Source organism: Quercus suber, unplaced genomic scaffold (genome assembly GCF_002906115.3).
Source record: "Quercus suber isolate HL8 unplaced genomic scaffold, Cork oak 2.0 scaffold_80, whole genome shotgun sequence".
NCBI classification, from domain to species: Eukaryota; Viridiplantae; Streptophyta; class Magnoliopsida; order Fagales; family Fagaceae; genus Quercus; species Quercus suber.
In genome coordinates, this window is record NW_027069545.1 from 275,634 (window position 1) to 288,786 (window position 13,153).

A 13,153-nucleotide genomic window follows, 5' to 3' on the forward strand; every position below is an offset into this window, starting at 1 on the left:
GAAATGGAAAAAATGAGAGAAAGAACACTGGAGCAACCAGAACAACACTTGTAATCAATTTCATTTGTCTATGCAAACCTTTGCCTCTTCGGCAATACGTTCACACCATCTTACGTACTTTGTTCTTGCATGATCGTCTTTCAAACCCTCCCTAGCCATTATTAGATTCAATAGGGCCTAGTTCTTAGATCCACTTTCTACAAATTTATTGTGCTGGGCTCATTAACCCATAATCCCATACATATTGGGCCTGGGCTGCAAACCGTGCCCTTACAACGAGCGTAGCTTGTTCTTTATGCACTCATATCGTTGTGGAAAAAATCTTGACATCTATGTGACTGTTGTAAATAGATCTTCAAACTTGTCATAAATAATTAGTCAACGGTTTTGTTGATCTTGAGACTTGCATAAACTTGTGACTATATATCTTCCCACGCTTTTATTTTTATTTTTTCTTAAAGAGCTGAACAAATGTAAATCTCAAAATGAAAAGAGATATTGAGCTACAAAAGCCGTCGCACGTACTAATACTTGACTAGGAAAAAGGGAAAACGACTTTTATGAAAATGTATAATGCCTCAAAAAGCCAAAGGCTTGTTCATCAAATTGAAATATCAAAAATTTCAAGTATTGATCTCAAAATGAGATGTATTGATTCAAAATGATCAAATTATTCAACTTGTTTAAATAAGAGCACTAGCATCCAGGGATGTATACCAATCTCTATTTTACCATCTAGACAATTACTTTATCTATTATACCATCCCACTTTACAATACACCCTACATTCCAATTTTTATTTTTACATCTAACCCATTAAAATAATATTAACTACACAATAAAATAATATTTAAAAAATAGTATATCTCTCCTCTCTCTTCCTTTTCCTAAAAAAAATAATAATTTCGGTCTCTTCCCTTTCCTAAAAAAAAATAATACATAACCACCCACCACTAAAGCCACCGATTCAAACCCAAACCCAATACCCAATACATATACACAACCAATGCAAACCTCAAACCCACGGCCAAACCAAAACATACAGACACCCACAATCATACCCACTTCTCAAATCTTAAACCAAACCCAAGGACAAGAAAAAAAAAATGAGGGAGCTTAAAGCAGAAAAATAAAAGAAAATAAGGTGGCGGCTATGGTGGTCAAATTGTGTTTAGGATTTGAAGAGGAGATAGGATTTTCAGATAGAAGAATCTGAAGGAGGAAGAGGGCAAGCTCAAGTTAAGCCATAGTCGTGGAGGCTTGTCAAGTGGTAGAGCAAGCTCGAGCCTTAGTGGTCTGTGAGCTTAGGCCCAGAGAGAATTGAAAGTTTAAGAGAGAGAGAGAGAGAGAGAGAGACAAATGGGCTGATTTTTATTTAAAAAGGAGAGAGATGAATAAGATAGTGAAAAATAAGTTTACATCCCCATGTACAGTAGGTTTTATAAATAAGAACTGACTGTTCATAGTTGGTATAATTTTTTAGCAATACACCCCGGGATAATGATGTGTTTGAGCTTGTGAGTTGCTAAAATAGCAACTGGGGGGTTTTTACACCCCCCTCAATGCTAGTGCTCTAAGAAGACTTTACTAATATGCAACATGAAATGTCAAATGCCTTTAAATTTTAAAATTTTCTTTTTCTTTTCTTTTCTAGTAATGAGATATAAATTTTGAATTTTGACCTAGTATAAGAGATTTACGAAAATGTTAGGAACCTAGTGGTTCCTAATGTGGATGGATGGGAATAATAGGGAAATTGACTAAATTCGAAGTAGTCACCCTCCATAGAGAAAGAAAGAGATAAAGAGAAAAAGATGCACTAATGTACTAAGCAATTGGTTTATTATTCAATGATGGAAATGTGATTATAAGTAGGCATTTATAGAACCATAAAACTATTATGTTGGCCCATATGGCCTTATCCTAACAGTCCTATTATTCTCACGTGCATTTCTAACATTTCCTTCCCCTTCAAAACACCCTAGCCACAACATGTTGCTTGAAATGACACCTTCATGAGGGGAAATTGGCCACTAAACCAATATGCCAAAGCATCTTGATCGCTGAACACATCAAATACTTCCAAGCATTTGATAATATTGTCGGCGAAACTTCTTTCTACCTCCGCTCTTCAATCATTAGCCCAAGCATCACAAGGAGCAATTGCACCAATCATAGCGAATCTTGTTGCACTCTAGATTGGTCTTGAAACAATTTGATCAAGGGAATTTTCCTTCCTTGGTTTGTGTTGGGCAACCTCATTTCCATTACACTCTAAATCATAGTTGGAAGAAATTATATACAAATCTTAATAGACATGATAGGCTATAGAACTTAATAGGCTTGATAGGTTTGGCTTTGGAACTTGGTGGGCTTGATAAGCAATGAAGAAAGTTGTTGATATCATATTACTTCCAGGAATTAATGATGGAACCCACGCTTCATGTTTTGGCATCACATTATTTGATGATCTTATATCAATTTTATTTGCTGAAAAGCAAGCATCTGATTCAATGGATTCTTTGGAAGAGATAAAGAATTGTCCATTGTATACATCTGACGTGGCTTCAAGCTTTGTTTGCTCTGCATTAAGAGATGGCTAAGCCTTGTGGTTCAAAAGCCCCACCTCATGCTCTTGGCTTAATGAGTGACCAATTTCAATGTCGCTTGCACCTTCAATATCAAAGCCAGTTTTTGTTGATTCCACAACTTGAAACTTGTCGCTTGTACCTTCAAGAAGCTGCAACTCCTCTTCCGTCATGTTCTCAAGATCCTCTTGCAATCTTGAGAGTTCTTCTTTCATGGCCCTTTTAGATTTAGTCAAGGCCTTGACCTTCTCTGAAACATCCTTGACATCCTCTGAAACTTTATTCAACATTTGCCGTATTTCTTTCCAAAGTTCTTTTCGGTCACATTTGCTCATCTCAAGATTGACGGCTCTAATACCACTTGTTAGGAACCTAGTGGTTCCTAATGAGGATGGATGGGAATAATAGGAAAATTGACTAAATTCGAGGTACTCACCCTCCATAGAGAAAGAAAAAGATTAAGAGAGAAAGATGCACTAACGCACTAAGCAATTGGTTTATTCTTCAATGATGGAAATGCGATTGCAAGTAAGTATTTATAGAACCATAAAACTATTCTATTGGCCCATGTGACATTATCCTAATGGTACTATTATTCCCTATGTGCATTAATAATTTCAACATGTGTTATATGTGATTAACATGTTTGGAATTGTAACCAACTAACTAACTAAATGTAACATTACAACAATTATTATCTATATAGGGGTTCCTGACAGAAAATAGTTAGCATAATTCTTCACTATAATAAGTTTTTAATGACTTCTAGGCTTTGCTAATCTTAACCAATTAATGTTTTTATACCAAAAAAAAGCAAAAAAACTATGAAATTTTTTATTGGAAAATGTAAATTTCAAAACAAAGAAATTGATAAGAATAAATGAATAAATAAAGCATTAAACTTTCCATTGAGTAACATTTCCCTAATCACTTTTATGATTTTTCTATGAATTATCACCTTCTTCTACTTCTTCTTTTTTGTGTTTGGGGGGAGGGGGGGGGGATGAATGAAAAAAATAAGTCATCACTTAATTATAATACATATTATAATAGCAAAATACTACTCAAACTCCTCTTCTATTGCAATTATCAAATTATTAAAATAATAATAATAAATAAATAAATAATAATAATAAATAAATAAATAACCACTGTATAAGGTAAATGAATCAAAGGATGCTTTTGGAATTTGGAAACAGCTATCCAATTCAAATCATCATAGGATGTTTTGGCTGCTTTGCACAATGTCTTATTAGAGTCTTAGCATTAATATATCTCTTTTGTTCTTTAAACTTATAGGATCAAGTGACAAAAAAAACCATGTAAAAGCAAGTTCTTGAACCTTATGTGGATAAAGTGATAACAATAATAAATTTTTTTTTTTGTTTTTAAGTTTACTTATTAAAAACGTTCTAACAAAAAGGGAATTTGTAAGGTTGAATTTATTCAATTATGTGTTGGATTTATTCTGTGCCAAATTTGCTTGTAATTTAGCAATTAGATACCCTGTATTTAGGTAGGATTTATGTAAGGGTAGTGTGTGTGAGAGTGTGAAGAAAAATCAAGATGTGTGCAAAAAAATCAAGATGTGTGCGCTCAAGAAGAGCCTCGCGACTGGATCTCATGACTGGCAAGTCGCCAAAGGTGGCACATGTATGAAGCATGCAGGGGAGCTGAAAGGTTACGACAGCTAAAGCACTACAGGACAAAACTTCTAGTCTGGACAGGCAGTTAGCTCGCGACTCAAACTCGCAACTTGATCCAGTCGCGAGGTTGAGTCGCCAAAATGCCCTGTTTGGTTGAAACATGACTTTTCGCATTCCTCATACACCCTACTATAAATACCCTTATGCCCACGAAATGTAGAGAGCCTCTAGAGAGAATTTTGAGAGAGAAATCCTTCAGAAAAACAAGATTGACTCATCCACAATCTTTATCATTTGATTCTCTATTGATATATCTTTGAGAGATACATTTGCCAAATCTTTATCTCACCATACCCATATCAGTGAGAAGGTGTTTTGGTGCTTGGGAAGCAGTTCAGAGAGGACCAATTCATTTGGTTAATGCAATGGGCTTATTGCAGGATCCGGTAAGCTAGAGAAGACAAGATTTGACGTAACCCTGTTGGAGCAAGAAACTTGGAGGGCTTATGTGCACTAGGTAGATTAGGCGAGGATCTTCTGTTATTCATGTATCACAACTTCATTCTCTAGTGGATTATTGACCGCTTGGAGAGCGACGGAGAGGTTTTTTGCCAAACACTTTGGTTTCCTCTTCGATAACACATCGCTGTGTTATCTTTGTGTTTGCATCTCTCTTTTCTTTCTCTTTATCTTTTAATTGCTACTATGTTGGTTATTAATTATGGTTTAGAGTGTGTTACCAATTTGGATATAGCTTATATTTCATTTTCTACACATATACTGTTTGATTATAAGCTTGTGTTGGTATTTTGTTTTTGAGGGTGTAAACATTCATTGGTGTTTTATACACTAATTAAACTTTCAAAATTGACTCAATTAAGTACATCGTCAATATGTTCTAAAAAAAAAAAAAAGCACATCATCATTATTAAATTTGTGCACCATGTGCTTTATCACTTGAGTATACAATTATGAATGTGAAAAAATATTTTCTGTAACAAAATTTCAGCTGTAAGTTAAAGCATAGTTTTAAAAATGAAACCATCTCATGTAGGAGTATAAACGATGAAAACTACTTATTATCATTGGGTTATAAACTCTTGCTCAAATATATCAATATATTTATTTGTATTTTTTAATGTTTTCAATATAAAGACATTCAAATGCAAATCTACCACCTTCTACGTTAAGCGAGTTACTTTTCCATACCTTAAAAGTTTGAAAGGTTGGTGGATCCAAGTTCAAGTGATCTCAAAAGAGGAGAAATGGCGTTATAATTGTAGTTATACTATTGATTGTCAAAAAAATAAAAATGCAAATCTTTTCTCTCTCTATCGAATTATCAAAAGCAAAAATCTTATTGGTCTTTCAAAAATAAGCTCTTATTCCTGTTAAAATAGATCTAGGATTACATAAAGAGACACAATCATATTCATCTTGGAAAAAAAAAATTGAAAACAATCATGATAGATTGATGGTCCAGGAACTGGGTAAAAGGCTTTTTCTTTTTTTATTTTCCTTCATTTAATAACAATCACAAAATAAAACTCTTTGATCCGGTTTGGACAGCATTACTTTTCACTCAAAGAAAAGTTGTGTTTTCAATTTTTTTTTTTAGCAGCCGGACTTATTGACTTTTGGGAGAAAAAACACTATACGTATACTGTTTATGCACTGTTCATATACTGTTTTCGTAATATTTAATATTAAAAGTGAGTTCTACAGTACTATTCATATATTTAAAAATTATTTTACTACAGTATTTTTAATAATAATTAAATTTTAGTAACTTTCAACAACAATAAATGTTATCCAAACAAACTCTTTTTTTGTCCATATAGGTATTAGAAAGTAGAGATTCGATCTCAGTACTGATGTGGAAAGAGAGTGAGAAAAGGGGAGAGACTTACACAATATTGCTGATGTGATGTGAAAAGAAAAGCCGATTTGATCCCATCCAGAAAAGAAAAAGCCGATTTGAGTTTTTTTTTATATTATATTATTATATTATGGCCCCCCGAGCGTGGAGAAAGTGCTCTTCTCTTTCTTTTAGCATTCACCAGATATTCTGAATCTGGAAAATTCAATGGGAGAATTATTATAAACCAAGCACAGAAGATTGAGAAATTATTTGATTCACACGATAAATAAGTGATGTGGTTTATTATTTTATTAAAAAAATTATATTTGTTTAAAATTATTAGTTAAATTTTTTTAAAAAATATAAATTAATTATTGATTCAATAATTTTAAACAAATGAAAATATTCAACCAAAGAATTATTATAAACCAAGCACAGAAAATTAAGAAATTATAAGATTTTCACGGTAGATAAGTGATATAGTTTTTCATTTCACTAAAAATATTTTATCCATTTAAAATTATTAATTAAAAAAAATTTAAAATATAAACTAATTACTGATTCAGTAATTTTAAATAAATAATTTTTTTTAATAAAATAATATACAAATGATATGATTTATTAAAAAAAACTCCATAATTTTGGGCTGTATGCTATATGTATGATGTATGCCTGTGTAGACGCACGTCTCAATTATTTCTGTCTTCTAGTCAATTAGTGAGAACCTGTAACGACACCATAAATTAAAAAAGTAGGTGAGCTGCTGACAGTTGATTTATTTCGTTTCTTTCTTTTTTTGTATTTTTTTTTTCTTTTGTCTTGTTTTATTTACTTTACTAAAAGAGTACAACATTCTGGAGTGAAAGAAAGGTTGTATGAAGTTGAATTTAGCAGAAAACGATTAAGAAATTGATGGTCTTGCTTGTATGCTTCTTCTGATCCACACATTTTTTTGAATTCCCCTAATGCTAAATCATAACTCTTATACATGTCTCTTTTTTCACAAAACTTTTTTTTTTCGTTCTTTTTTTTTTTTTTTTTTTTGGCATAAAGGATACATTAACAGATATAAAATATTAGTTTAAGACTTATTTTTAGAAATATTTTATAGAAAAATGATAAAAATAATTAATTTTTTTGTCAATTTTTTTATATTTTTTTATAAAAAATTGTGTTAAAATTTTCTTAATATAATTTATCAACAATTGATTTAAAAGTATCTATTAGCATGACTCATAAAATATTACAACAAAAAGTTTAGACGGTATAGAACCATGACAGGTAAGACAGTAACTAGCTAAATACAACAAGAAATGCTACGGATACTAAAAAAAATTATAATATTTTTCACAATAAATGATTAGGCAAGTTTTTACTAGTTTTTTTCAAAACCCATTATTGACATCATTTTTTTATCTACCATTAACAATCTACTAAATTTTGGGCCATCTAGACTTTTTCAAATACATCAACGAGGGATGACAGCCATGCTATAACACTGGCACAGCCTTACAACACACCAACATATTACAAACCACATCACACTAAAATAGCATAGACCACAACACACCATAACAAAACATCATCCTCACTAGTGATAAGCACGGGCTGTGTAGAATCCCATTGAGTCCCAAAAAATATGTAGGGCAGGTGTCATAAAAGATCTCTCTTTCCATGTGAGAAGCTACACGTTTTGCCAATCTGTCCGCATTAAAATTTTGAAAGTAAGGTTGGGTTTGTTGATTAAATTCAAACACATAAGTGTATTGAATTTTTTGTATATCCAATCAAGTCAACTAATTTCCTTTAAGTATGTATTATCCATTCAAATGATTTACAGTGCCGGCTCAAAGCCTAGGCCTAAGGCCCCACTTGAACTAAAAATTTTAGAGGATCTCAAAGCCCCCCTATTGCATAAACAAAATGCCCAAAAGTATGATAGTTACCCAAAAAGAGAAAAAAATATTCAGTGGGAAAAGGGCATATCAAGGCTTGTTATTCTAGGAAGCTTAGAAAGTCAAACCAAGAAGGGTAAAGGGTGCAGGAATGCCCATCCCAAGTTCAAGTATAAGAGAGGGTAGACATCACCCATAAGGAAGAACACAACAAGAGGAATGTAGCTACCATACACAATTTTGTGAGAAAACCCTTAGTAAGATAGATAGGAAGAAGTAGAGAAAAATATTCAGAGATTATTCCCATAGAAACAGTATTACAACATAAAGAGTGATCTAGAGCATCCGTGGCAGAATAGTGAGTTTGGCATGCACCACTAGGGCACCTTTCTCTCTCCCTCTAATCACACCTCTCTTAAGCCTCCCCAGTATTCATCTCAACGTGGCCAATTTGACTCACATTCCAAACTTCACAATTTTATGCCTACTCTAGGCAATAAACTATAGGAGTTAAAGCTGAGAGCTTTCTTGGCCCTATTCATACTGTAAAAGTGTGTGTGAACACATACTAATATTTATATACATAAAACTGTTTATTGGGATGTAAATGCTGACAATATTGTAAGCTGACAATTATTTTGGCTATATTGGGATGTATATGCTGATGGTATTATAAGCTAGAGTGTTTGTTTTGTGCACAAACTGATTCAACAAGCTCCTTCTATAAAGAGAACCATGGCTATCTTGATGAAGAGACTCAAGCCCATCCTACTGAGAGAACGAGGCCCAATTCCCCGAACTATCAACCTTAGCCCAGACCGTGAAGCATACAAAGAGTTAGACATATGTCTTGGGTACCAATAAAAAAAAGGCCCCTATAGACTCTTTGCCATTGTAAAAGGTAGCTAGGTTGCTCATATTATTTGTTTAAGGTTGCTTCATGTGCCCCAAGAAGGGTGGCCTGGTGGTTGGGATCCGTGAATCAAATTTTTGGTCCCTAGTTTGGTGGTTGGGATTCGTGAATCAGATTTTTGGTCCCTAGTTTGAGCCTGGGCGAGCACCTGGGGAGGAATTTAGGTATCCCTGATAAGGAGCCCTTGATTACCAGCTCCCTTGAGATGCTATGGTGAGGTCTGTGGTCACCCCAGGCCACAGTAACTATGGCTCAATCCAACATTCCCTAGCGAGAAGGTGCCCTTATGGTCACACCTAGGGGGATGAGTCACAATGTGTACGTTTTTAGACCCTTTAAAATACAAGTTGTTTAACCTAGCTATTTAGTCAAGTGATTACTTAGATAAATTATTCAGATCTAGGTTAACACACTCAAATCATATCATGAAAATAATGCGAAAATATAAAGAATACACGATATGATAACCTAGGAAAATCAAACCGGTAAAAAACCTAGGGAGGATTTAACCTAACTATTCTCAAGGCAAAACATATCCACTATGAAAGAATTGAAATTTGTACAATAAGACTTAGACCATTAACATCCTATTGCTACCTTAAGTAGAAAACTTACTATCACGACCACGTGACAGCTCCAAGTTCACAGACTACTTCTTTCCTTGATCCACTGCAACCACAAGTACTCCCACTTGTGACTTTGAGACTCCACTCAAATGTTTCAAATCTACTTTAAATTCTTTATGCAACAATTGAAAAGATCATCAAGCTCTTGACATGAATCTTGATCTTAATAACCCTAAGTATATATGAAGGTAAACACTTCTAGATCTTATAAGAGATTCAACACACAGCACATCAAAGACCTTAGAGAGCTTTTGGGTACAAAACTCTAGATCTACAAAAAGAGGCACAGGATGCACTTTAATCACTCTCTAAAAAGCCTTGAAAACCCTAACTAGGGTTGGCTTATGATGTCCTTTAAATACTGGAAAAAACGAATTGCGATTTGGGTTTCAAAAGGATAAGTTATAGCCATTTTACGTTTGTTGATTTTTGCTGATCTGCGACTTTTGATTGACCGAATCTAATTTTCGATCGATCGAGCCTTGCAAAAATTGAATAGTAATTTCCTGCAATTACTTGATTCCAAACTTAATTTAAACCAAACTTTGAGCAAGACTAAACCTAGACTAAATGTTTTGATCATGGTTTGCCAACATATACAAATTGAAGTTCTAATACATTAGTTCCTAAAGTCTTAGAACCTAACACAATGATCGCCCCCGCCTCCCTTTTTCTCATCAAAAAAAAAAAGTTGCTTCACGTAGCTTTTACCATTATGTGCTCTCTAAATTCTGTATCATTGTGTAGACTTTGTGGAATAATCGAAATGATATTTGAGTTGATGGAGAATGGAAGGATCCAAGTGTGTTACTTATTTCAGCTCATGATTATCTAGTATAATACAAAAAGGCTACTCTTTTTAGCTTAGTTCATGTTGACTCTACTGTTCGAGAAATCTTAGTTCATTCTAGTTTAGTGCCACAAACACAGAATGCTTTAAAATCATTGTAGCCTTTGTAAGCAAATCAGGTGTGCATTTTGGGAAGTTTTGAAAAAATTTTGCTTTTTACTTATTGTCTCACATTTTTAGCAAATAATAATTTTTTACTTTTTACTTATGTAACACATTTAACATAAAAATTACCAAAAACTATATCTTTTAATAAATACTATACAAATAAGCTATTGTAAATGTAACAGCCGCCTCACTTAAATTGAATTTAATTACATCTAGAGTGAAATTGATGAATTATCTATTTTATTTTGAAAGTGATATTATTTTATATTATGATATTCTACCAAAAAAAGGGATAACTTGAGAGTTATTTTTGTGGATTATTCATATTTAACTTTTAGTCTCCTTATTGTTTAAGAAAAAGGATAAGAGATTAAAACCTAATTGAATTAGAAGTTTAAGTGATAATGGAATTCTTTAAAGTCCTAACCTATCTAAACAACCTTAATATGAGTTTAAGTGGGAATTAAAGTCTTGAAAGCTTATTTATGTTTTATAGTCTTCTTAAATGCTAAAGAGATAAGTTTTAGTAGGTTTTAAATTTCAACCTAAGTGAGAACAATTTTAATGTGTATGAACAATATAAAGTGAGAGAGAAAGACTGAATAGTTTGTATATTGATATGTGTATAATAATTTACAATAGAGAGCATTATATGAGCTAAGTATGTGTGCAGTATAAGTAATATGAGTAAACTACAAATACAGTATACTGAGCTAAGCCCAATGGGCTAATCTAGCCTAAACTATATACTAACATCCCCCCTCAAACTTGAGGTGGCAAGGAGGAAGCCAATTGGAGTTTAGATATAAGATCTCGAAGACAACCAGGCAGGTGAGACTTGGTGAAGATATCAGTAGGTTGGTTAGCAAAAGAGATGGAGAACAACTTGAGATTGCCTTTCTTGAGATGTTGGTGAGTGATGTAGTAGTCAATCTCAATGTGCTTGGTACGTTCATGGAAGATATTATTATGAGCAATGTAGATAGCACTACGATTGTCACAATAAAGAGGAATGACAGTGGGCTGTGGCGCATCCATGTCAGCCAAGAGCCAACGAAACCAAACAAGCTCGCAGGTGGTGTCGGCAAGGGCACGATACTCAGCCTCAGTACTAGAATGGGAAACAACATCCTGCTTCTTACTACGCCACGAGATTAGAGAAGTACCCAACAGGAAATAGAAACTTGTGATAGAGCATCGATTAGTTTGATCACCTGCCCAGTCCACATCTGAATAAGCATGAAGCTTGAGAGAAGACCGAAAGGAGTGGTGAAGACCATGATAAAGTAGTCCCTTGACATTTCGGAGTATCCGAAGAACGACAGCATAGTGGACAAAATGAAGGGCATCCATGAACTTACTAACCATACCCATGGCAAGCGAAATATCCAGACAAGTAACAGTGAGATAGATCAGACTACTAACCAACTGACGATAGCGAGTAACATCGCATATAGGTTCACCATCCAAGGGCGTGAGCTTTACATTGTATTCCAAGAGAGTGGAAACAATCTTGTTGTCTGTGATACCGGCTTTGGAGAGAAGATCAGAAGCATATTTAGCTTGGGAAAGATAGTATCCATTATAGGATAAGGTAACCTCAAGCCCAAGAAAATAGCTAAGAGTGCTTAGATCTTTCATCTAAAAATGCTGACTAAAGAAGTGCTGAAGAGAGGGGATACCTGCAGAATCATCTCCAGTAATAATCATATCATCAACATAAAGAAGAATAAGTTATAAGAGTGATACCAACAGATGATCTTCAGACAAAAAGAGCAGTGTCATGAGGACTTAAAGTGAAACCCTACTGAGCAACAATTAAACTAAACTTTTTAAACCAAGCTCGAGGAGCCTGCTTAAGGCCATAAAGAGTACGGCGAAGGCGATAAACTTGACTACCTGGGTATGGATAGCCAGAGGGTGGTTGCATGTACACTTCTTCTTGGAGGTCTCCATTGAGAAAAGCATTCTTCACATCCATTTGATAAAGAAGCCAACGGCGAATAGTAGCCACAACAATGAGACATCTGACAAATGTAAGGCAAGCAGCAGGAGCAAATGTTTCCTCATAGTTAATGCCATACTCCTGAGTAAAGCCCTTAGCAACTAGGCTAGCCTTATATCGTTCAACAAATCTATCAGCCTTGGTCTCGATCTTGTAAGCCCACCGACAATCTACTACAGACTAACCAGGAGGCAAATCAACCATATCCCAAGTGTGATTCTTATGAAGGGCATCTAGTTCTTCATTCATAGCTTGCTGTCAAAGAGGATCAGTATGGGCCTCACAATAGGTGTAAGGTTCATAGCGGGTGGCAGAGCAAAGGAGTAGTGATAATCAATGAGATAAGGGGGAGGAATGCTTACCCAAGTGGAACGACAAAACTCAAGACCAACAAGAGACTTAGGAGAAGGTGGTGCCACAGGATCCAAGACAGGTGGGTCATATGCCGGGGAAAGAACCGAAGATGAGCCGTTTGGAAAGGCAGCCGATGTCAAAGAATCCTCCACAAGTTCAAGATAGAGAGGGAGGAAAAGATCAGTAAAAATGGAAGACTCAGAGGAAAAGAACGCAAGAAACTGCTGAAAACTCGTGAAAGGACAATGTTCCCAAAACTCAACATGACGGGAGACACGAAAGCAATGAGAAATGGGATTATAGCAGT

At 34.5% G+C, this 13,153-nt stretch overlaps 1 protein-coding gene across 1 annotated transcript; it reads right to left on the reverse strand.

Moving 5' to 3' along the window:
- Positions 1–11,249: 11,249 nt before the first annotated feature.
- LOC136067642 (uncharacterized mitochondrial protein AtMg00810-like) lies at positions 11,250–12,128 on the reverse strand. The gene has a single exon (XM_065773809.1). It carries the CDS (start codon positions 12,126–12,128, stop codon positions 11,250–11,252), a length of 879 nt encoding a protein of 292 aa, XP_065629881.1.
- Between the last annotated feature and the right edge of the window lie 1,025 nt (positions 12,129–13,153).

Excerpts from the sequence above, each read along its gene's own strand:
- LOC136067642 (XM_065773809.1), bottom strand. The coding sequence starts at position 12,128 with ATGAAAGATCTAAGCACTCTTAGCTATTTTCTTGGGCTTGAGGTTACC.